This window comes from Ovis canadensis, chromosome 1 (assembly GCF_042477335.2).
Source record: "Ovis canadensis isolate MfBH-ARS-UI-01 breed Bighorn chromosome 1, ARS-UI_OviCan_v2, whole genome shotgun sequence".
In the NCBI taxonomy this organism is placed as follows: Eukaryota; Metazoa; Chordata; class Mammalia; order Artiodactyla; family Bovidae; genus Ovis; species Ovis canadensis.
The window spans coordinates 147,431,183-147,455,653 of NC_091245.1; the positions used below are offsets into that span (position 1 = coordinate 147,431,183).

The window sequence follows — 24,471 nt, forward strand, 5'->3', positions numbered from 1 at the left end:
CTATAAAAAAAGAAACAAAATCACTTTTGCTGCTGTATACCATGAGAGCATATATAGCAGCAAAAGCGGTTTCATTCCTTTTTATTGCTGAATAATATTCCATTGTATATATGTAACACATTTTTATCCATTCATCTATAGATGGATAGTTGGGTTGCTTCCACGTCCTGGTTATTGTAAATAGTGCTGCAGTGGACACTGGGGTACATGTGTCTTTTTGAATTATGATTTTCTCAGGGTACGTGCCCAGTAGTGGGATTGCTGGGTCATGCTCAGTTGCTCCTTTGTGTCCGACTCTGTGTGACCCCATGGACTGTAGCCCACCAGGCTCCTCTGTCCATGGGATTTTTCAGGCAAGAATATTGGAATGGATTGTGTTTCTTTCTCCAGGGGAATCTGGGTCATATGGTAGTTCTATTTTTTATTTTTTAAGGAAACTGCATACTCTTTGTAGTGGCTCTATCAACTTACATCATTGGGGCGTGGAGGGGGATGGGATGTATTGGGAGATTGGGATCGACATTTAAACACTACTTTGTGCAAAACTGGAGAAGGCAATGGCACCCCACTCCAGTACTCTTCTTGCCTGGAAAATCCCATGGACAGAGGAGCCTGGAAGGCTGCAGTCCATGGGGTCGCTAAGAGTCGGAGACGACTGAGCGACTTCACTTTCACTTTTCACTTTCATGCATTGGAGAAGGAAATGGCAGCCCACTCCAGTATTCTTGCCTGGAGAATCCCAGGGATGGGGGAGCCTGGTGGGCTGCTGTCTATGGGGTCGCACAGGCTCGGATATGACTGAAGCGACTTAGCAGCAGCAGTTGTGCAAAATAGCTAGTGGGAACCTGCGGTATAGCACAGGGAACTCAGCTTGCTCTGTGATGACCTAGATGGGTGGATGAGGGGGTGAGGGTGGGCAGGAGGCTCAAGAAGCAGACAATATATGTATACATATAGCTTATGGATACATATAGCTTATTCACTTTGCTGTACAGCAGAAAGTAACACAACATTGTAAAACAATGATACTTCACTTTAAAATACATTGGACAAAAGAGATTGTGAGCAGGAAATTGCTACATGCACTGGCTAAGTTGCTTTAACTCTTTCAAGGTCATATGAAAGATTGCTAAAAACAGTCTTTGTCATGTTTATGACGGCATGGTACTTTATTAAACTACAGCAGTTAGCAGAGCTTTCAGTGCTAGCTTAAGTACCAAGCAGGGTCAAATTCAGAACTCTAGAAGAGTGTTCGTCAGCCAGTACTCTCTAACCCACTTTGCCTATTTAATTGGAGGGAAACATTACAGCTAAGCTGGCACCAGAGTTCTACGGTGTGAACTGAGGCTGCATCCCAGTTTTCTTTGAAGACAAATGTCAAGTGGGTAGAAAGAAATCAGAAAGAATATTTGATAAGAGCTGCAAAGCAAAATTAGAAGCCCAGAGAATATCAAATCACACAGCTTTCTCTAGCTGTTGTTTTTCTGTTTATCAAAAGCTCCTCTGTCCTTTTTTTTTTCTTCTGTCCTTTCTCACCCTTCTGCTTTTCTCCCATCTTTGTTTTCCTTTGCTTTTATTTCATTTCCTTACTGCTTTTCATAACTGATTGAGGCAAATAAACAAGGAACTACTCTTGAAATCCCCCTAGTTCACTAATTGCCAATGCTTCCTCAAGAGAAAAGTGTTTGGCACACCCTCTCTATAGCCAGAAAGCAATGAGTGACATTAAATGAGTTACCGCAGTTCAGTAGAAATGAAGTGGACTCTGATGTCAATCAGGTTTCAGCACTTTTATTTAATTTTGTACTCTTTTAGCCAAGTTACTTTACGTCTCAAGAGTCTTAATTTTTGTTGTTTATAATGAACAGTCTTTTCTTTGTCTCTGATCTAAGTTCTCCAAGAACTTTACAAAGCCATCTGACATTTCTTATCTACTTTATTGTGATTCTATATATCTGAGGCTTCTTACCTGTAACTCTGGCTCCATGCTACCATCCATGGGATTTGATATTTGTGATTTCTTCCCTTTCAAACTCTTCTAATATCTAACTGCTCTGTTTTCTTATTTTGGTGTTTGTATTTGATAATTTCTTTTTTCTTTCTGGGCTTCCCTCTTAGCTCAGGTGGTAAAGAATCTGCCTGCAATGCAGGAGATCCCAGTTCAATTGCTGGGTCAGGGAGAAGGGAAAGGGTACCTACTTCAGTATTCTTGGGCTTCCTTGGTGGCTCAGCTCCTAAAGAATCTGCCTGCAATGTGGGAGACCTAGGTTCCATCCCTGGGTTGGGAAGATCCCCTAGAGATGTGAGAAGCTACCCACTCCAGCATTCTGGCCTGGAGAATTCCATGAACTGTATAGGCCATGGGGTAGCAACTCAATTGCGGACATTACTGAGTGACTTTCACTTTTGCTTTTTCTTTCTAGTACCCCCTTTCACACTGAGGTTTTGGTGCAATACATAGGAGTGAGCATAGTGCAAAGTATTACTGATTAATAACATGTCTGTGAATTTGGTTCAGATACTGGTCTTGATATCATGGATGTTTCTCTTTATGAATATAGCACGTAATCTGTTTCAATCTTTGTTATGGATATTGTTTTACTGAAAGTTAGTACACTGATGAGATTGTGTTCCTTCAACTTGATGTAAGAGGCCCAGCATCTGTGTGTGTAAGCATGTTTGTGTGTGTGTGTGTTGCTACTTATTACCGATTATGGTGATTGCCCGGCTTCTGTTGGGGCTCAAGCACAAATGAAAAAATTGCCAAAAATTTTGTTTCATAATCTGGAGGGTTTTCTAAGTTTTAGACAATATTTTGTTTCTTGGATCTAAAAAACAAACAAAAAAATGTATATAGAAGAAAACTAATGCGGGAAATGGACTAGTGACACACAAAAAATGAGATTTGATTTATTCTTTATTTTAAAACAGAGAAGCTGTAAAAAGATGAGAGTTAAGCCTTCCCTGTAAGAGCACATCAAATAAATCAACAGAGGAAACAACTTAAGTCTTCTATTTACTGCCATGAGCAGTTGTATAAATCTGGTTCTAGGATAACCTTTGATACATTTTACAAGAGGCATTCTGTAATAACCATCAATAAAACCAGGACCAAATATTTTTATCTAATGTTTCTACATAGAGACTATAGCTATTTAATATTTCTTTGAACATTTTTATGGTTATTTTAAATTTTGATTGATTTCAACTATTTAAGTATTTTTTAATGGGCTAATATGTATATAATTAAAATCATAAATCCCTGGTAGTTGTAATAACAATTAACAAAAGATAATACCTAAATTCTAAAATTCTTACTTAAATTAATATAATTAAAAAATAATTTATGAGTAAGATAAGGTATCTATTATTAATTTAAAGTGGCTTTCTATCCTTGAGATATATGATGAGATTATGATAGATGATCTTACAGTTACCATTCAAATCTGAAATTCTGAAATGAATCATTTGAAGTAAACTTTTAAATTAAAATATTTCTCTCTCTTTAGTCTCTGTGTTAGATACACGTGTCTATTTGAGTAAATATATATATATATACACATATATATATACACACACATATATGGCAAACTGTTGATTTAAGTAGATTTAGAATGAGTATTCGGAGAAGGCAATGGCACCCCACTCCAGTACTCTTGCCTGGAAAATCCCATGGACGGGGGAGCCTGGTAGGCTGCAACCCACAGGGTCGCAAACAGTCGGACACGACTGAGCAACCTCACTTTCACTTTTCACCTTCATGAATTGGAGAAGGAAATGGCAACCCACTCCAGTATTCTTGCCTGGAGAATCCCAGGGACGGGGGAGCCTGGTGGGCTGCCGTCTATGGGGTCACACAGAGTCGGACACGACTGCAGAGACTTAGCAGCAGCAGCAGCAGAATGAGTATTACTATTATTTCCCAAGATTTCTACTAATCTGTCATTCATCTACTTGGTTTTTAATAAATACAAAGTTATTTTCTCATTTTGAATTTATTAAAATTATAATGACTATATTAATTTCTTAGGGCTACAATAACAAGTACCAGAAACTTGATGGCTTACACAACAGAAATTTATTTTCTTACAGTTCCTGAGCCTAGGAAATCAGATCCATGCTCTGAAGGCTCTAGACTTCTTCAAAGTCTGGTGGCTCCAGGCATTCCTTGGTGTAGAGCAGTATAACTCGTCTCTACCTTCATCTTCACAAAGCTATATCTTCTCCTATGTCTGTCTTCAAGTTTCCCTCATCTTTTAAGGACACTAGTCATTGGATTAGGACCCATTCTAATGCTGTATGAAATCATATTAGCTTGATTAAATTTGCAAAGACCCTGTTTCGAAACAAGGACATATTCTGAGGTTCTAGGCAGACACAACTCAACCCAGTACCCAAACATAGAATGAGAAAAGTGAAAGTGAAGTCACTGAGTCATGTCCAACTCTCAGTGACCCCATGGACTGCAACCTACCAAGCTTCTCTGTCCATGGGATTTTCCAGGCAAGAGTACTGGAGTGGGGTGCCACTGCCTTCTCCGAAACATACAATAATACTTGCAATAACCTATATTGTCATAATGAATTTAATTCCTCCCAAAAGCAAGGAAGTCTGCAGGTGGTAGATATGTGGGATGGTAAACAGAGCTCATCAACGAATATTTCCAGCTTCTTCCGATCCATGAGCAGGGAGTGTGGTGGATGTGGTATCTTGCTTTGGCAACTAGATATAAGTAATTGAGTAATTTTTTTTCAGCCGAGGAATTTAACAGCCATATTCTGCCTTTCCATTTGTTCAGATAGTGAGTGCTCCAGCAACCTAGATCCTAGAATGAGGATGATGGAGAGCAAAGTCTCCAATAGACTCATAATATATCAGGAAATAACACTTGTTGCTTAAGACTTGGGATTTGTTTGCATTTGTAGAATATGCATCCTCAATGACAGTGAGTGAAACTGGTTTTGGTTGGGGGGGGGCAAACAAAATTTTATTGTTTTAATGCACAAAGTACATACATACATAGAGCTTCCCTGCTGGCTCAGAAGGTAAAGAATATGCCTGCAATGCGGGAGACTTGGGTTTGATCCCTGGATCAGGAAGATCCCCTGGAGAAGGGAATGGCTACCCACGCCAGTATTCTTGCTCGAAGAATCCCATGGACAGAGGAGTTTGCTGGGCTATAGTCCATGGGGTCACAAAGAGTTGGACATGACTGAGCGATTAATACTTCCACTTTCACATACATACACACGCATATAGTGTATAAACATAAGCATGGCATATTTTATTAAATTCCATGCGGAGCTGACTAGGACCAAAACATACCTGAAAATGCGTCTTAGGAAATAAACAGCAAAAAAGATTGAGAAACTTTACCATAGGGAAACCTAGTCTATCTTGGGTGATACCAGCGGCTTTGTTAAACTGGAATATGAGGCTCAGCTTCAAAAATGATGTTTTCATACTTTTCATCAATGTGAGTTTTCATTACTCTGAACTGAGGGGCTTAAAATAATATCACCCTTATATACTTTGTGATAATTAAATGACAGTCAATATAAAAGGCTTCTTGCAGTGCTTGCCACAGTTTCTAAAAGTTAGAAAATAAACACCACATTTCCATTTAAACTTTAGGTTATATTCAAAGTAGCTGAATATATTTTTCAGAATAGTTTTAGTGCTAAGACAAAGAATATATATACTTCAATACTTTAGTAACTTTAATAATAAGTTATTTATTGTTCAACTCAGTGTGCAAAGCATTTCAGAGAGAGTATGATCATTCTACATACATATTCCGGGATCCATTTATCCCAACAGGTGGGTTGGTATTTTCCACAGGGTTTGGCCATCCAATGAATGACTGAAAAGAGTGTCTGGGGTGGCACAGGAGGAATATTAGAGGCCAGTCCCAGATGTGCTTGCATTTCATTGGCTGCATCTGAGTTACATGATATCTACTTACAAGAGAGCTGGAAAGTTTAATCAAACTCTTCGTGGAAGAAGAAAAGAAAATGATTCTAGGTTAACATACAGCACCCTCTCTGCCACCATGATGGAGATTCAATAGTACATTCCAGCACCATAAGTGTTGGAAACTAGTTAAGATGTACACTGTACCAACTTCTTTAAAACCATCATTCATACACCCTTCTGAGTAGGCACTATTTTAATCTCTATTTTATGGCTGAGATGATTGTTAAGATCACACTGTAAGTTGGGTAACCAAGGTCAGAATCTAGATCTACTTGTTCCAGAGCTCTAAGCCAGCATGCTCTAAAACCTCCCCAATCAGGTGCTCAGTCATGATTCCTTCTTCTCCCAAGGATAATGGAATAGAAATGCTACTCCACAGTCAGACTGGAGAAGGCCAATATTTCCCCATGATGAGTGAAAGGTTTACATAACAATATTGCAAAAATCTCTGGAAATATTAACATAAACTATTTTTGTATCTTCTTTGATAATTAAACATGATTCAGAACCAAAGCTGGAAAACAGACTACCAATATCCCTATAAATGTTGTTCCAGCTTTGTGACAGAATGTATTTTTAATGTGTGTTTTTGGTGGGAAGTAGAGAAGTGAGAAACAAAATAATAGCCAAGTAATAACTTGATTTAAGGCTGATGTAGAGAAAAGCTAAAAAGTAACCCTCAGCGCTCATCATACTATATAATTTTCATTGAGCCTGTCTATACCAATCAGTGCCTCAGACTGCCATGTTTACCCAATTGCTGAAGGGAAGGACTGTAGATAAGTGGTCTTTGAAAAATGAAAAATTAAAGAACAGAAATTTGGTGTAACATTTCTCTTATTGCTAAAAATTATTTTGTTATTTTTTAGTTACTCAATATATCTTAGATACAATGTAAACTTATTAAAATTATATATTCCTACTCAGTATAAAGAACTAGTCAATGAAAATAAGATACATTAAAAATTGAAACAAGCCAATGTGATATGAGGACCATACCGTTTGTATGAAATTATCAAAAACTACGGTAGCATTTTTCAATCTTAAAGATTTGATTTTTGGATCATTTACATCAGTATTAGTATATAATAGAAAAGGCAAAATTACTCAGAAAACAAAAATCACTTACATCTATCTTGCTTTTTAGTAAATGATTAATCAGTAGAAACTGCTTTGGAGAATTTTCATCTAAATTGAAATACTTTGATATGAAGTATTTTTTTTTAAAATTCAAATTTATTTATTTTAATTGGAGGCCAGTTACTTTACAATATTGTATTGGTTTTGCCATATATCAACATGAATCCGCCACAGGTGTACACGTGTTCCCCATCCTGAACCTCCCTCCCACCTCCCTCCCTATATCGTCCCTCTGGGTCATCCCAGTGCACCATCCCCAAGTATCCTGAATCCTGCATTGAACCTGGACTGGCGATTCATTTCTTATATGATATTATACTTTATATGTCATATTATTCCTTCATTTGTAGGTTTATTTCTAAATTTGGACCATGACGATTTTTCCAGATATTTCACTTTAGTAAGACAATGTGTCTTACATCTCTCATTTTTTTTTAAGTAAAATTATATTACCTACACTCCCTGATGGTATTGAATAACTAAAAATACAGTGTTTGTTGTAAAAGGGCTTCAAGAACTCTATAGGTGGTCAGAAGTTATTTTTTCAGGCAGATATAAGATAATTTGGATATTGGAAGAAAATCAGAATCTGCTCCCAAACAGATTAGTTCTTCTGTATGACAGAACCTTATGCAGTTCAATTGGATTACACGCGCCCTTGGATTAATTCCAGGATATTACTGTAAGAGACAATAAGCAACTTCTTTTGAATTTGAACAATTCATTAGAAAATAGTCTAAAAGACAACTCAGTGAGCCAATATAACTAAAAATTTGGGAACTGTAGGTATGATGAATATTTTCCTAAATCTTTGACAATTCTTTATTCTTAAGAACAACAAAAATTCTGTTTTGGATTAAAAAAAAAACCCACCTTATTAGGATTACAGTTATGTGATGCTAAAATTCAATTATACAAAAAGCCCAGATTGGAGCAGATGGACTTGAAATAATTTGGCAAAAAATCAAAGGGATTTTCTTGCGTTTGTGATGTGGTGTAAAAATAGCAAAAAGTGTATTATTTGACATCACTGAAATTAGACTATATACTAAAATTAGCACTTGAGCCCTTTAAATAGAGATGATAAAATAAGGAGCGGAAAAAGACTATGTAGGGATAAGAAGCCTAGCCTGTCACAGTCAGAGGCCACAAAGATAGAGGGTCACCTGTAAATAATTTACAACTTTGTGAGATTGACAGTTTTGCTTATTTTAAAAACACGTTCCTCATCTAGATTAGCGGTTATCTCCCCCATCAGAGAGCTACTTTTAAATGTATGGCCCAGGTTGTGATTTCATAGACTACTTATACAGAGGGAGAGGGAAATGAACAACCTCAGAATGAGGTCTACTGACATTAAGGAGATAAAACTTCATCAGTGGGCTCTAACACACCTCTGTGCTCAGGTGCTCAGTTGTGTCCGAATCTTTGCAAGCCCATGCAGTGTAGCCCACCAGGCTACTCTGTCCATGTGATTTCCCAGGCAAGAACACTGGAGTGAGTTGCCATATCCTTCTCCAGGGCATCTTCCTGACCCAGGTACTGAACTTGTGTCTCCTGCATCTCACACACTGCCAGGTGGACTCTTTACCACCGTGCCATTGTGTGTTTTCAAAATTCTAAGTTTTAAGGTATACATACTTAGAGAAATTATGTTTTGATATTATTTATTACTTTCTTTTCTTTAATTTTTTTATTTTTTAATTAATTAATTAATTAATTTAGTTTTTTATTTTTTAAATTTTAAAATCTTTAATTCTTACATGCGTTCCCAAACATGAACCCCCCTCCAACCTCCCTCCCCATAACATCTCTCTGGGTCATCCCCATGCACCAGCCCCAAGCATGCTGTATCCTGCGTCAGACATAGACTGGCGATTCAGTTCTTACATGATAGTATACATGTTAGAATGCCATTCTCCCAAATCATCCCACCCTCTCCCTCTCCCTCTGAGTCCAAAAGTCCATTATACACATCTGTGTCTTTTTTCCTGTCTTGCATACAGGGTCGTCACTGTCATCTTCCTAAATTCCATATATATGTGTTAGTATACTGTATTGGTGTTTTTCTTTCTGGCTTACTTCACTCTGTATAATAGGCTCCAGTTTCATCCATCTCATCAGAACTGATTCAAATGAATTCTTTTTAACGGCTGAGTAATACTCCATTGTGTATATGTACCACAGCTTTCTTATCCATTCATCTGCTGATGGACATCTAGGTTGTTTCCATGTCCTGGCTATTATAAACAGTGCTGTGATGAACATTGGGGTACATGTGTCTCTTTCCATTCTGGTTTCCTTGGTGTGTATGCCCAGCAGTGGGATTGCTGGGTCATAAGGTAGTTCTATTTGCAATTTTTTAAGGAATCTCCACACTGTTCTCCATAGTGGCTGTACTAGTTTGCATTCCCACCAACAGTGTAGGAGGGTTCCCTTTTCTCCACACCCCCTCCAGCATTTATTGCTTGCAGATTTTTGGATCGCAGACATTCTGACTGGTGTGAAGTGGTACCTCATTGTGGTTTTGATTTGCATTTCTCTGATAATGAGTGATGTTGAGCATCTTTTCATGTGTTTGTTAGCCATTCGTATGTCTTCTTTGGAGAAATGTCTATTTAGTTCTTTGGCCCATTTTTTGATTGGGTCGTTTATTTTTCTGGAATTGAGCTGCATAAATTGCTTGTATATTTTTGAGATTAGTTGTTTGTCAGTTGCTTCATTTGCTAGTATTTTATTTGATCAAGAGCTAGGTAGTGTTTAAAAGCATCACTAAAGTTTTCAATCAAGATAGAAAATGATTTTCCACATTGATTTTAATTCTAAAACAAGATAAATTCTTCCTGATGACAAATGATGGTATTTGGTAGAAAATATTTTGCTTTTGTGAAATATTGCTACATTTTAGTCATTTAAATCTCATATCTCTAAAAGTGGAATATTTTTAAAAGCTCCATGTCATGTGGTAAAAGTACTAATCATGGATAGATACACAGAGAGGCAGACTGATTACACACAGTGAAGTATGAGTGAATATTGAAAATGAATTGATTGAAACAGGATACTTAGAACATATTTCAGAAGAACAATATGCAATTTATCTTGGCTCCTTCAAATCATTTTGAAACGAGCTGGAGTGTAATAAAAAGAATAAAAAACATAAGAGCAAATGAATCATTCTTCTCTGGTCTGGATTTTTAATGCTTCACTTATTTTAATTGTCCTGTGTCCTTTTGTAGATAGTAGCCTATACATTTCATGAAAACGTGGTGTTTCTGCATAGTATGCTAAGACAATCTTATCATACAAAGAAAAATTTCAAACTGAACTGATAAGGAATGGTCTTTTGGCTGTAAAAGGATTCTTCAATTTTGGAAACAAAAGTTGATTATGTATTTCTGTTTGTTTAGTGTACCCAATCTTAAATTAATCAAAGCAATTTATTCAAGTGTTACAATGTTTTTGCAGTGTGGAAGATGTTTTAAAAATGCTTAGGAGCATAGATTTTATAGAGATCAGGATTCAAAGGAAGATTGCCCTTTTTATTAATTTGGGTTGGATATCAAAATTTCAACGTACAGTTTGCTCATTTGTCCAATGGGAGTAATGACCACATAAGGTTCTCATAGGCCTTAAATGATTTAATGAATGTTTAAAAACTAGAACGATTCCTGGCAAGTTATAGCAAGTGCTTACCACATTGCAGTAGATGTTGGAATTATTAGCATGGATCAATTTGACTATGTATACAAACTTTCAACTATAATGAGGGCATGTTGGAAAGAGTAAAAAAAATAGTTTGGGGTTTTTCAAATTATACCACATCCTTTGGGACTCTAGAAAACAAATATTTATGGAACAAATAAACAGATACATATGGAAAACAAATATTTAATATTTTATATCTTATACTATGCAGATTTCCTTCAGATGAGTATTTTATGGTTCTCTAGGAATGCCAACTCAAAAATGCAATCACAAGTCCATTTGATCACTTTACTCCAATTAGGGTTCATTTCAGTCTCTTACTGTCTGAGCCACCAGGAAATGACCCATAGATTTCTTTAGATGTATTAAAATGTATCTTTATATGGCAAGCACATTTTGAGCAACTAATAATATGATTCCAAGTTTTACATAAAAGGAGCCTAGATTTCCACATACATTTCTCCATTCAGCTGCTTGTTTAGAGAATAAAAAAGAGAAAAAACAATTGATATTTGGAAATATATTGAAGCCAAGTACCCATTTAAAATTCTGTATCTTAAACCTTCTAATTTGGTGGTGGGGTGCTTCACTGTTCTAAGCTATTTCTGGCTTTGTCATAATGAAAACCTAATTTTTTTTAAAATCTAAAACACTGCTAAAATTGAATTTCCAACATCTACTATAAAGTTTAGGTTTTAAAAATTTTCCTTTCAGAAAAACAGTGAGTTATTCATTTGTTCCATATACAGTGCTCACTAAAAATGTGTTAAATTTAATAGAAATGTAAAAGTGAAAGTTGCTGTCCAACTCTTTGTGACCCCATGGACTATACAGTTCATGGGATTCTCTAGGCCAGAATACTAGAGTGGGTAGCCTTTCCCTTCTCCAGGGGGATCTTCCCAACCCAGGGATTGAACCCAGGTCTCCTGCACTACAGGTGGATTCTTTACCAACTGAGCCACAAGGGAAGCCCAAGAATATTGGAGTGGGTAGCCTATCCCTTCCCCAGGCGGATTCTTTACCAACTGAGCTATCAGGAAGCCCTAATAGGAATGTAAACTTTTGTCTAATACAGGTCTTATCAAACTTTCCAGAAGGTGATGACTCTGTTCCTTTTGGACTTATTTTAGTGCATATGACATTTTTGTCTGTAGCGTGTGTGAGTTTTGGTCATAATCTTGAACCATCACTTGGTCTGAGATTCTTGTCTCTCATATAGAAATGACCAATTCATCAGTTTTCCTTGGTCACATTTTGTATCAAAGAAGATACTGAAAAGTATTCTTTTAAGCATCATTTATGAACTTACCTTCAAGAAAAATCACAATACAAAGACCCCTCACCCCCAAACTCCTTTGCTACAGATATAAGATTGAGGGCAAGAGGAGAAAGGGCAACAGAGGATGAGATGGTTGGATGGCATCACTGACTCAATGGACATGAGTTTGAGCAAGTCCCAGGAGATGGCGAAGAGTCAATGGGGCTGCAAAGAGCTGGACATGATTTAGCAACTGAACAGCAACAGACATTATTACATAATGAAGGTAGTGTATTGCAAAAAGACAAAAAGATGTCACTGGATTGAAACCAGTGGTGTGCCTTCTCACTTTATTAGGAAAAGTGTGAACGCAAAACAATGATACTTGGGGAACTTCCCTGGCAGTTCAGTGGTTAAGACCTGAACTTCTACTTAGAGAGCTGGGGTTCCATTTCTGGTCAGTGAACTAAGATCCTGCATGCCATAAGGCATACCTCTTCCCCAAATCATTAAATTACTTTAAAAATGATGATGCTTAGTCTAGAATACCAAATAAATGTAACCAAAGGAATGTCTCTTAAATAAACCTTTTCTTTGTATGATGTCATTTCATACTCTACACAAGGACAACTTTCTGTGAGATATGAGGTAACACTTTTCTGTCCCAGAGAACATTCTCTTTCAACCTACTCTCCTGCAGCTTCCCCCATATACCTTTCTGCCTCAGAATGATTTTATAGATTACCTAAGGCATTTGCAGATGATGAGTCTAACCAATATGAAGTTAAATCTATCTTTTGCCCTCCAAATGAATAGCCAGGAGAAAACGGTTCCAGAGGAAATGCCCAATATCTTCCTTTCTGAGATCTATGTTAAAATTAAAGAGCTTTTAAGTCTATATGATTTGTTAATTTCTGCCTTATTATTAAGGAGAATTTACTTTCAGAATATTTTTCGTTGTGTCCATGTAAGAAAATTTGACATGGGCTTCCCTGGTTGCTCAGTGGTAACACATGCAATGCAAGAGAGGCATGCAGGAGATAAGGATTTGACCCCTAGGTTGGGAAGATCCCCTGGAGAAGGAAATGGCAATTCACTCCAGTATTCTTGCCTGGAGAATCCCATGCACAGAGCCTGGCAGGCTACTGTACATGGAGTCACAAGAGTTGGACTTAGCAACTAAACAATAACAGAAAGGAAATTTGACTCCTTTCTGATAGAGATTGGGGATGGGTGGTGGTGGCAGCGGCACATTATTTGGAGGAATGAAGTAGACTTTTTAATTCCTGACTTTAAATCTAGTTAGAATGTTTAAAATGAAAAATTCAAAGCTATCAATTATTTGGAAATATTAACGATAGACAAGAGAAATATTAATCCAGTGAATTCTGAGGATTCCCATGACCATATCATTTAAGTTAGACTTGGCCCTTTGGGGAAAAATAAAGCATGCTAACTTGTCTAGTTTTCCTCTCCCATCCCCACCCTTTTTTTTTTTTTTTCATAGAGAGGTAAAAGAATAATACATTCAGAATCATCACCGTGAAAATTCAAGTGATTTAACTTAAGAACACTAATGCACTTTTTTTAAAAAAAGCAACCAAATAATGTATATCAAAAGTGTGCTGAAATTACTCTTAATGCTTCACAAGAAAAGTGGCTTGTTTTATTCTTTTGCAAGACTATTTCATTACCATAATTGCCAAGCATGCAGAGATGCCATAAAAACTCTCCAAATTACTTGAGTGTCACTGGTCTTTTTTTTTTTTTTTTTTTTGGGAACACATACTTTCACATCCGTAATAGGTAAGGGAGAGCTAACCTGAGTGGCAAACCCAAAATGCACCACCAAACAAAGGCTCTTCTTCAAACTGCTTCACAAGGCCACAGACAGAATCTTTGCTAACGTTTTCCAGTAGAGGGAACTAAAGATTCACCATCCAGCTTTTAACTCGCCTCGGGAACCTGCGTGAGTTCGTATAACCCGCCTTGTAATCATCGGAACAAGCATCAAACAGCTTACCAGCGAGCCTCTGATCACACGTGGGCCGGCCCACACGGCCACACCGGCGGCTCCGCAGACACTAGGGCCTCTTTGATCTAACGTGGCCTGCCTTAATCATTCCGGTCCTGAATGGCATTCAGTTGGTGGTTTCTACCTTCATTTTCAGGATTTTCTCATCTCTGAGCTGGAATTTGACTGTTTTTGAGCTTCGTTAGCTCGGTTGGGTTTTCAGCTTTCCCTGATGCTGTATTTTCCGAATTTCCTTTCAGAGATACTACTCTCTGGAGGGTGAGGACTTCGGGTACCTCCCCCGTCCCGCTGATCCCCTCTTCTCTCCATCCCAGGCGTTTTCTGCTGAACTCCCTAGCATCCCTCCATCCCACGTCAAACTCATCTTTGAGGGGACATAAAGCAACTGAGTAACAAACAGAAGAGGGGATATCACCCTTCCCCCTCCCCCGGGCATTCCTCAGGGGGTCGTAGATCTTGGCTAAAACAGGTCAGGAGAGACTAGAGATTTCTGTCAACCCCCACTCGCCCCACACCCGGATTCTTTCTTGCGCCTTTTTAACGACGGAGAGAGCACCCCACACAACCTTTCCGCTCCAAAAGGTGGTTATATTGTTACCTTTCCTTTCTTCCCTCCCGCTCAGCTTCTCATTCTGCTAAAAGGTGAACAGTGAATGTTTGTGTGATTTTAACCGGTAATGAGGCTGCGCCCTAGGTCCGGGAGGATGATCTTTTTCCAGAAAGCGCGTGCATCTCCGGCAGTCTGGAGGGATGAATAATTAGGAAGCGCTTCCATGAAATCACTCACCGAGAAAATTACCTGCCCATTAAACCGGACGCGGCGAGGAGCAGGAGGCTAGAGCCCACCTATCCCCTCCTGAGGCGGGAAGGAGGTGGGGACGGGGCGGCGCAGGGAAGGGGAAGGAGTGGACCGGTGGCCTCGGCTCCGAATTTGTTAATTTCCGTCCCGCTAGGACTCTGGGCTTCCCAGCTTTCCCTGGCCCTTTTGCCCAGCGGGCGGCCGTCCCCCTGTGCAGGCGGGTGGCAGAGCGTGGAGGTGCAGGCTCGGAGCACCCCCTCATCACCCGCGCTCCCTCCCCTCCCCCGGGCAGACTCCAAGCAGCTTTCATTCCTCCCCTCCCCTCCCGCCTCCTCGCCTTCCCTCCTCTAAGTCCTTCCACCCGCGGCAGCTGCAGGAGGAGGCGGACGCTCTGCTGCGGGGCCGCGGGAGCAGCGGAGGCCGGACCAGGGGACGGGCGGCTGGACCGCGCGCTCGCTCCCTCGCTCTCCCGCGCCTGGGCTCCCGGGACTCACCCGCCCCGCTCGGCTCCCGCCCGCCGCCGCCCGGGCTCGCGGGCGCTCGGAGGCGGCACCGCGGGGGGTGGCCGCAGCCCCAGCCCTGCCCCTCCCCTCCCTCGCTGCTTCCTCTCCTCTCTCCCGGCCGCCCCACCACGTAGGAGTTCGGATTCTCCACCCGACTCGTCCCGATTTCCCTTTGCCTCTCTTTTGGAGACGCGAGAGGTGGAGGGAGGCAACGAGGTGGCGGAAGAGAGGCTGGCCAAGCCGGCCCGCCTGCAAAGTGGTGCTCTGACACATCCTTATTATGGAAGTTAAGTGAAAAAACTCGGGACGTGGAGCGGCTACCGAGACGGACGCCGGGGGAAAGGAAACCAGTGGGCAAGCCAATGTTTTTTTTCGGCAGCGCGCTGGCAAGTTTGTGCAACACTTTCTAGGAATTAGGTCTTTTCCCTTCCCCGACCCCCCTTCATCTTCTTGACTTCTGAAGAAAGAACTTGGCTTTGGATTGCCATGGAGCCTGAGGAGAGCGGGTTAGACACACTTGAATAACCCCTCCGGCTGGGCTGAATTCGTGGGAATTTAGGAAGCCAGAGTGTGGAAATACAGCAGCCTTTGACGCGCCCTCGGTTAATTTGGATGGATCCAAATGTGCGCCCCTCAACACCTCGCCACTCTCCGCTTCTGATCTTGCCATTTGCTCTTCTCGACTTTAATTAGCATCTACGAAGAGTCTAAACTTTGGACCTACCTCTTTTTTTGATACTTATTTTTGTACTTTTTGCTCTCTGGGATTGGTTTCTTAAGCAATCCGGATCCTTTTTAATATGTCAAAATGAGTCGGCTGATGTTTACACAACTACTGCTCTGTGGATTTTTATATGTTCAGGTTGATGGTAAGTTAAAATGCTTTTATCTTGTTCCTCACCCCCTAGAAACATTTCTCTGAGTCGGATCTGGGCTGTAAATAAAAATGACATTGTATCTGTCGGTCCCTTTTGGCCAGGCATGGGAGCTTTGGGGGAGCAGAGGTTTTAAGTCTTTTGTTTCTAAACCGCTGCAAGTGGAACGTGTTAGGACTCACCTATTGTTGTAATTAATTAATTAAGAGTTGGGTAATAAATGATGGGCTCTCAGTTTTGATAGAAAAAAGAAATATGAAAGTCAGTCTCTTTAACCAGTCTAATAGTCTGAGGCTTGCTCTCCCTTTGGGGTTGGTTGGTTCTTCTATCTGAACTTTGGTTTAGAGATTCTTAGTAAGTCATAGACACCCCATGAAGGTTCAGTGGGTTAGGAATTTGAGACACAGGTAACTCGAATCAATGTGTTATCACCTGTGTGTTGATGAGTGTTCTCCTGGGAGGATAGCAGAATGAAGATTTAGATCATAGGGAAAAAACTGTCAAAAGTAAGACTGGGCGAGGCTCCAGGAAGGGGGAAGCAGAAGCTGTGGGCTGGCCCTGGGGCTCAGAACACTCAAATCAGTCCCCAGTGGCAGACACAATGGGGATCTGAAACAGGTGCTCTAGGTGTCTCCCTCTAGGTTAAGTCAGTCTGTCAAGCAGACAGCATTCTCTCTCTCTGCTTCTCCTGTCTTTTGTTCAGATTTGGTTTCTTCAGATAGTTTCACAGGATGTCAGTTTCCTGTGGGAGGATTGCAAAATCCTTTTTTGTAGCTCTTTTGAATGAGGAGTGGAAGTAATCATTAAGGCAGTTTTTCTGTTTGTTCCAAAGAAGAATGTCAAAAGAACAATTGGTGTTCACCTTCTAGGGACTTCAATTTTCACATCCCTGGACAGAATTGATCTAAAAGAGATTAGAGCATGATATTTTTTGCCTGCCTGTGTGGATTGTCATACTTTAGGTCTTTAATGACTATAGGTATGAAAAATCTGAGGTGTATTGGCCCAGATGCTTGAGCCATCATAGTAGCTTGTTGCTACATCAACTTTCTTCCAGAATTTGCATGGTGAACGAAGTCATTGTTTGGGACACTGACTATTTTTGCTCGCCTGTAGAAGCTAACTTTGTTCCTGGCAGCTGCTGCTGCTGTCCAGAGAGCTATGTATCAGACTCAAAAAGGAAGCCTGTCTATAAACATTAGGCAATACAGATGAGTTTGCTTACTGTCAAGTGGCTGTTTCCTATCCTGGACTACAGGAGTGCCTATGCCCCCCAGCGATAGTAGGCAAGGCATTCATGTGGACACATTGCCTTTTTTTCCCCTTCTAAGTTGTAGATGCATAGGAATTAATCACTTTGGATCATACCATGATAATATCTATAATCATATCTAATCATTCACTAGACATTTTCTTCAAAACATTTACCTTAGTAGTAGATGTACATGACCAGAACTAAAAGATTTATGGATTTGTCCCAGGTGTCTTGATTATCATCATAAGAAGACTTTGATGTAACTTTTTGGATAATATATCCTCAAAAGCCTGAATTTATATATTTCAATATCAGAAATACATGTATAAACTATATATTAGACTACAGTAGTATCACCAAGTGTTTTTTTTTTTTTTTTTGAGTCATTGTGTAGCTAGGAAGAATACAATTAAATTGCTCAGTGGAAGTGACAGAGGGAATCCGAAGAGCTTGGTGTTACAGAATGTAATTAATGTACCGGGGTGTTTGGAGATATATGAAACAAATGCAATTAGCCAGTTTGCTGGAACAGCAGTAGCAAGACATCATTTCTCCCCTCCCTGCCCTCCCTACTGTCCTAGCCCCCACCCTATTCCTCTCTCCCTTATTTCCTTCCTTCTTCCCCCCACCTTGTCCCTCCAGCCCCATACAGATACCTAGGACCTTTGTTCTGACTTAATAATATAGATTACAGGGGGTAGTTTGTCTTGGGGCCATAACTGTGCAGCAAAAATTCATGGAAATGTAGTGAAAAATGCCCAGGGAGGAGGAGTTGAAAAGGTAATAGTAAATTGTTGTGTGTGTGAAACTAGTTTTTCTATTTAGCATCTACTATGTCCAAAGCAGTGGAAACTGTGTGCACTTATTGAATTAGTACGTGAGTCATACATTTGACATTGGATTGCCTTTGATTTACTCTTGAATGTTGACAGCCTCTCCATGGGGATTGTTGAAAATTTGGGATGTAGACAACACTGCCCTCTAGGCTGTTTTAGCACACTGGGATTGCATGTTCATATGTATAATGAGGGGGTTGGTTTGTACGATCTCTAAGCTTTCTGACTTTTCCAGGGCTCTGTGATTTCTGTTTACTTATTATCCTTCTTAGAAGCATGTGCTTATTCTCCCCATGAATTTCAAATTTAGAGATGCTTGCACCATTTCAAAGATATACTGACTTTCCTTGTGGTAGACACAGAAATTAATTTTATTCAGTGACAAATGATACATAGATTTGCATTGAAATTTGCTTGGTGGGTTATTTATATGTGCATTTTTATGGTATATGAAAAATGTTAGATTTTTGCATCCTCATGGAAGTTATATGCAAATATTATCATTTTTCTGTATCTTATGTCTGTAAAAACCCACAGAGAATAAAAATTAAGTTAGTTGAGGACTACAGACAAACTTTTATATTGGGACATAAATAAAGACTGTCATTCAATACAGATTAATTAACCAGATGCAGATTTTTCTTTTGTGGTTATGTAAGTGAATATGTATTGAGTTTAGCCTTTGTTCTCCAGATTTTCTGTATTTTTAAATACAGAAATAAGGTTTTGTAATCATTTACAGGGAACTAATAGGAACCATCACAAGACTGTTTGATTACATCCATATTCCATACATTGTGTCAACTTGATAATTTTTGAGTACTGGTGAAAATTATGTTTTTAAAATAAAAATAGTTTCTTGTCCTTAACTATTCTAAAATGAAAATGGCTCATGTGATATTTGGGGAGATAAAGATGATCTGTGTGTGTCGTGCAGATGTATAATCTCATATAGGTTTATGCATTTTGCTAAAGTGCTTCTTTCAGTAATGGGCTCATTATCCTAGCCATATGTAGTCCATTTCAGTACTTAAATTGCCTATAAGTAACCTGAAATTTCTTCGTGCAACTATGCACTAATATCACGTTTGATTTGGCTTTGTTTGAATAACCTTTGATTCTAGACAACATGTGGACCATAAACCAAAAGGGTTTCTTAAAACATGAAAAAAAGAGTATCTCAAAGGAAAAAAGGTCATGATTATACAAAAAGAACAATTCTAGCCATGACATCCTTGAGCAACCTGTATAAAACAGCATCCTTGCTAATAAAAATATGGGTGTCCAAGGACATTGCTTCCATTTGGATACATATATAGTAATGAAAGAAGCTTCTATATGTAGCGTCTTCGTGTCTGACTCTGTGTCCAGTTAAGATCTGCTTCAACAGTTCCTGCAGTCTATAAGAGATACTTATTTACTTTCTTTGTGCAATTTGGTTTATGAAGAGTTAGAAGAAAACATTTTCTTTTGCTTACTTCTCCTAGTTCTCCTCTTTCTCTTGCTCCTCCTGTTTCCCTCCATCATTTCCTTCTCCTTCATTTCTTCCTTCCCCTCCTCCTTTTTCTTTTTTGGACCCAGTGGAAGGAATTATAGAAACATTTGAAGAGTGAGGAAAATAGGTGATAGTGTTTCTTGGATAACAGTTTAGAAAATCTGCATTTAAAGGAGCTTATGTTAATAGTATTTTAACTTGGGACATACCCAGTTGCCACCTTGACATCAGTTTTCTTTTACTGTCCTGTAAAGCTTTATGCAAACTTATGTAGTTCTTTTTCCAGTTTTGGCAGACAGAAGTCTACAGATAGTAGTTCAAGCAGAAAGTTATAGAGTGCTATTTTATATATTTGTCTTCAAAGAGGAGTGTTGTTATGTTTCTTACAACAGGTATAGACCTATCAGCCTAAATCAAATACATTGATATTGCTAATGATTTTCTTCTTTTAAATTATTGAATAAAGCATGAATGGATGATGACAAAAATATTTTAGGGGGAAACTTCCATAAACTCTTACAATGTTTCAGCATAGTAGAAATCTTAATATAGTATTTAGAGTGTACTGTGTGTGTGCTTACACGTGCATGCTCAGTCAAGTGTGACTCTTTGTGACCCCCATGGACTGGAGCCAGCAGGATCGTCTCTCCATGGAATTTTTCAGGCAAGAATACTAGAATGGGTTGTCATTTCCCACTCCAGGAGATCTTCCTTATGCAGGGATTGAACCTGCATCTCCTTCATTTATAGGTGGATTCTTAACCACTGTACCACCTTGGAAGCCAGAAGTGTAGCATATTCAACCCCCCAAACCTGTCTTAAACTCAGAACAATATTGGCATAATCTAGAATTCAATCCTTAGTGTTTTCTTCTTTTGCTCTGTTTGCACCTAGTACTTAATATCTTTCATTTGGTCACATACGTTTTAAATCCTTTATGTTGATACTTCTCAAATTGCCATTATCATGCCCTTATCAATATTCTCATGAAAGAATATTAGTTCCATGAGACTAGAACTTGGCTCTTCTATATACCTTTGTATCTCCAGTGTCAACATATTGCTTGCCATACCCAGCTGACCACATGACATCTTTGTTTGGTATCTAATAAGAATATATCAAACTCAAATGGTAACTAATTTGTTGGGCTGATCACTCCCCAGTATATACAAAAAGCAAATCATTGTATTGTACACCTGAAACTAATATAATGGTATATAGTGATTATACCTCAATAAAATAATTTTAAAAATGAATATATTAAACTCAAGCCCAGGGCAGAATTTACTCCTCTTTCCAGTCATCTCCTGCTAAGTAAATGGCATCACCATTCACAGAGGTTTTCATGATCCAAAACTAGAAATCATTTTTTATTTGTTCTCATAGCCCATATCCAACTTATTAGTAAACCCCTTGGAATATATACCCTGATACCTACAATTTTATGTGTGTATTTGTGATTTTTCTCCAACATTTTGATATAAGCATTTTCAAATATATAACAAAGCTGAAAGATGGTACAGTGAACATTCCCACCTAGAGTCTACCACTATTCTGCTGTGCTTGGCTAACACCTATTTCTCCATTCCTGTATGCCTCCATTAATTCACCTTACTGTGTTGGTTGCCTTTTCAAATGATTAGATTCCAAATGTTTCTTACTAATTCAACTACCATCATCCTGGTCAAAACCTGGACTATTGGGGTAGCCTGATAAATGGTCATCCTGCCTCCATGCCTGTTCTTATCCCCACATCTTTCCTCTATGCAGTTGGTTCTTCACCTGGTAGCCACAGAGACCTTTTAAAAGCACGTAAATACGACGATGGCAGCTCATAGCTCAGAAGCTTTTAATGCCTTCCACTGAGAACTCTTTACAATAGTATACAGGACTGTTCAAACTCAGGTCCCTCCCTGCCTCTCTGACCCCCTCTTTTCACACTCCCTGCTGGAACCCAGGTTTAGACTTGTGTTTTTGGTGTTTTATTCCTGACTCAGGGCTTTTGCATTTGTTCTTTCTTCTGCCTGAAATACGCTTCCTTAGATCTTTGCATGATTGAGTCTTCCTGTTGATTTAATGAATCCCTATCCTATATCAGTTTTCCCTGGTTGCTCAGATGGTAAAGAATCTGCCTGCAGTGCAGGAGACCTGGGTTCCATCCCTGGGTCAGGAATATCCCCGGTAGAAGGTATGGTACCCACCCCAGTATTTCTGGCTGAAGAAATTCATGAATAGAGGAGCCCGATGGGCTACAGTCCATGGGGTTGCAAAGAGTCTGACATGACTGAGCGACTAACAGTTTCACTTTACACTTTACCTAATATCACCTCTTGATGTATGTACATGGACTACCTTATCTAAAATTGCTTCCCTTAAAACACTCTTGGGCTACCGTCTTACCTGTCTTAATTTCATTCTTAGCTCTCATCACATCCTTAAAGTGTGCGTATGTGTGTGTGTGTATATATCTGTGTGCACGCTCGCACATGCATTTGTGTAAACAACCTTGAAGGGACCCACATTTTACCATACTTGCAAGCTAAGAAGTTAGACTGCTACAACTTTATGAGTACAGGCGAAGCGCATGAGTATCCCGAGACTCAGATGGTGGCTTTTGTTAGGCACACCACACCAAGCGGCATGACTTCATGTCTGTACAGATTTGCCTTTCCCTTGAAAACCCTTAGGGACAACACCATGGGGCCCAGGTAGGTGATGTACACAAAATGGACTGGCCCCACAGCCGAGGAGCCCTGAGCATGGAAACCAGAATAGTTTAGAATGGGCCATAAGCAAATCTGCCTAACTTCTGGCCTGGAGGGGAGCTTTGTCATGACTAGATGAGAGAGCAAACAAAGCTGCTTCCTGTTCCCAAGGGAGATCGCCTACATTTTAGCAATTTTTGCTGTACGCATATGTTGGTGTGTTTAGTGTCTGCTGTTCCCACTGAGCTTCCAGGGCATGGACTTGGCTTGGTCTCTCATCTTTGCCTGTGTTCCTCCTTTACCTGGAGCGCAAGATGACACATCGTAGACTCAACTATTTGTTGAATCAATGAAAAGGTGCTTATGGAGTGCTTTTGAAATGTTTATTTTCATGCCCTAGCCAACACATGAAGTATTTACCATTTGAACTAGGTTTATTTATTTCTTTGGAGGTGTATTTCTATGTATCTCTCTCATTCTGTCTCTCTAGAGACAGAGTTATCAAATATGCATATTTTGACGTTAATGGCATCATGATTTTGGATGAAATTTAATATTCCACTTTTCACCTGACAGGATATAGAGAATTTACAGTTTTCTTTGCTTTTCTACCATGGTGGCTTACATGGCCACTCCGCATCCCCAGACTAACACTGCTGTGTAAGCATGCTGTTGAGTCATGTATATTTTGATAAGGCACTCCTTCAAATGATTCTAATGTTCCTATTAGGACCACACACGCTGGGATCTGACCAAGGGATGTTGACTAATTTTGATGATATCTGGCCCAGAAATTGAGACTTTTCTTCCTATTTAGATCAACTTTTTATTTAAGCATTAGCAACAACAACAACAACAACAAAAGATTAGTTCAGGGATAGAATTTGGAATCCTCCAATTGTATAGCTCTCAAATTGAAAAGGAAGAGGAAGATTAAAATATCTGCAGCAATTAGTATTATCCTACCCGGCCTACTGTTGTCGTCTTTGTGCTAGAGCCTTGTTTACCATCATTAATACTAAACTGAGATAAACTGGGTTGCCATTTTCTCCTTCAGGGGATCTTCCTGACCCAAAGGTCTACAATCTAATTTTGGAACTTTTTTGTTATCCAAGAAAAGAAGCTCTGTAGCCTGCTTCTTATCTACCACCGCTCCTCCAGCCCTAGGAAGAAATTAGTCTTCTTTCTGTCTCTATAGATGTGTCTATTTGGGGAATTACATGTAAACAGAATTATATAATATAGGATCTTTTGTGACTGGTTACTTTCCCTTCATCTCGTGTTTTCAAGTGTCATCTATGTTGTATATCAGGACCTCATTCTTCTTTATTGCTGAGTAGTATTCCATATCCTTTATCTTTTGAATTATTAGTTCATGGACATTGGTCATTTCCACTTTGGGAATAAAGATTTGTTATAAAGATCATTGCTGTGAAAATTGGGTATTAATCTTTGTGTGCACACATGCTTTCATTTCACGTGGGTATATGCCTGGAGTGGAATTGCTGAGTCATATGAAAATTCTGTTTAACCTTTTGAGGAACTGCAGGACTGTTTTCCACTGCAGCTATATGATTTTATGTTGCCACTGGCCATGTATAAAGTACATATAATCTTTTAATTCACTCACAGAAAGAAAATGTTGAATGGCCTTTACAACTTAGATGTGAGGTTTGTAGTGAAACAATTTTATATGATAATATACTTTAAATTCCCAACAGTCCTAATTTCTAATCCATTCAGTGATTGCCTTCTTCTGTTGCCTGTAAAGTTTTACAAGTGAAATTAACCCAAACTGAACTTGTCACTTTTAGCAGTGACTTCAGCAATACTAAATGTAAATCACAGTATGATGACATCTCAACTCTTTCATTGGATGGAAAACT

The 24,471-nt window shown here is 39.2% G+C and overlaps 1 protein-coding gene and 1 pseudogene across 1 annotated transcript in view; one reads left to right on the forward strand and one right to left on the reverse strand.

Moving 5' to 3' along the window:
- Positions 1 to 14,081, reverse strand: part of LOC138440511 (large ribosomal subunit protein uL29 pseudogene) — a 137,762-nt pseudogene extending 123,681 nt beyond the window's left edge.
- Positions 14,082 to 15,127: 1,046 nt separating this feature from the next.
- Positions 15,128 to 24,471, forward strand: part of ROBO2 (roundabout guidance receptor 2) — a 665,634-nt gene continuing 656,290 nt past the window's right edge. The window contains exon 1 of the mRNA XM_069578659.1: positions 15,128 to 16,288. Within this exon, the coding sequence (XP_069434760.1) occupies positions 16,228 to 16,288 (61 nt within the window). The 5' untranslated portion in view covers positions 15,128 to 16,227. The remainder of the gene's footprint in view (positions 16,289 to 24,471) is intronic.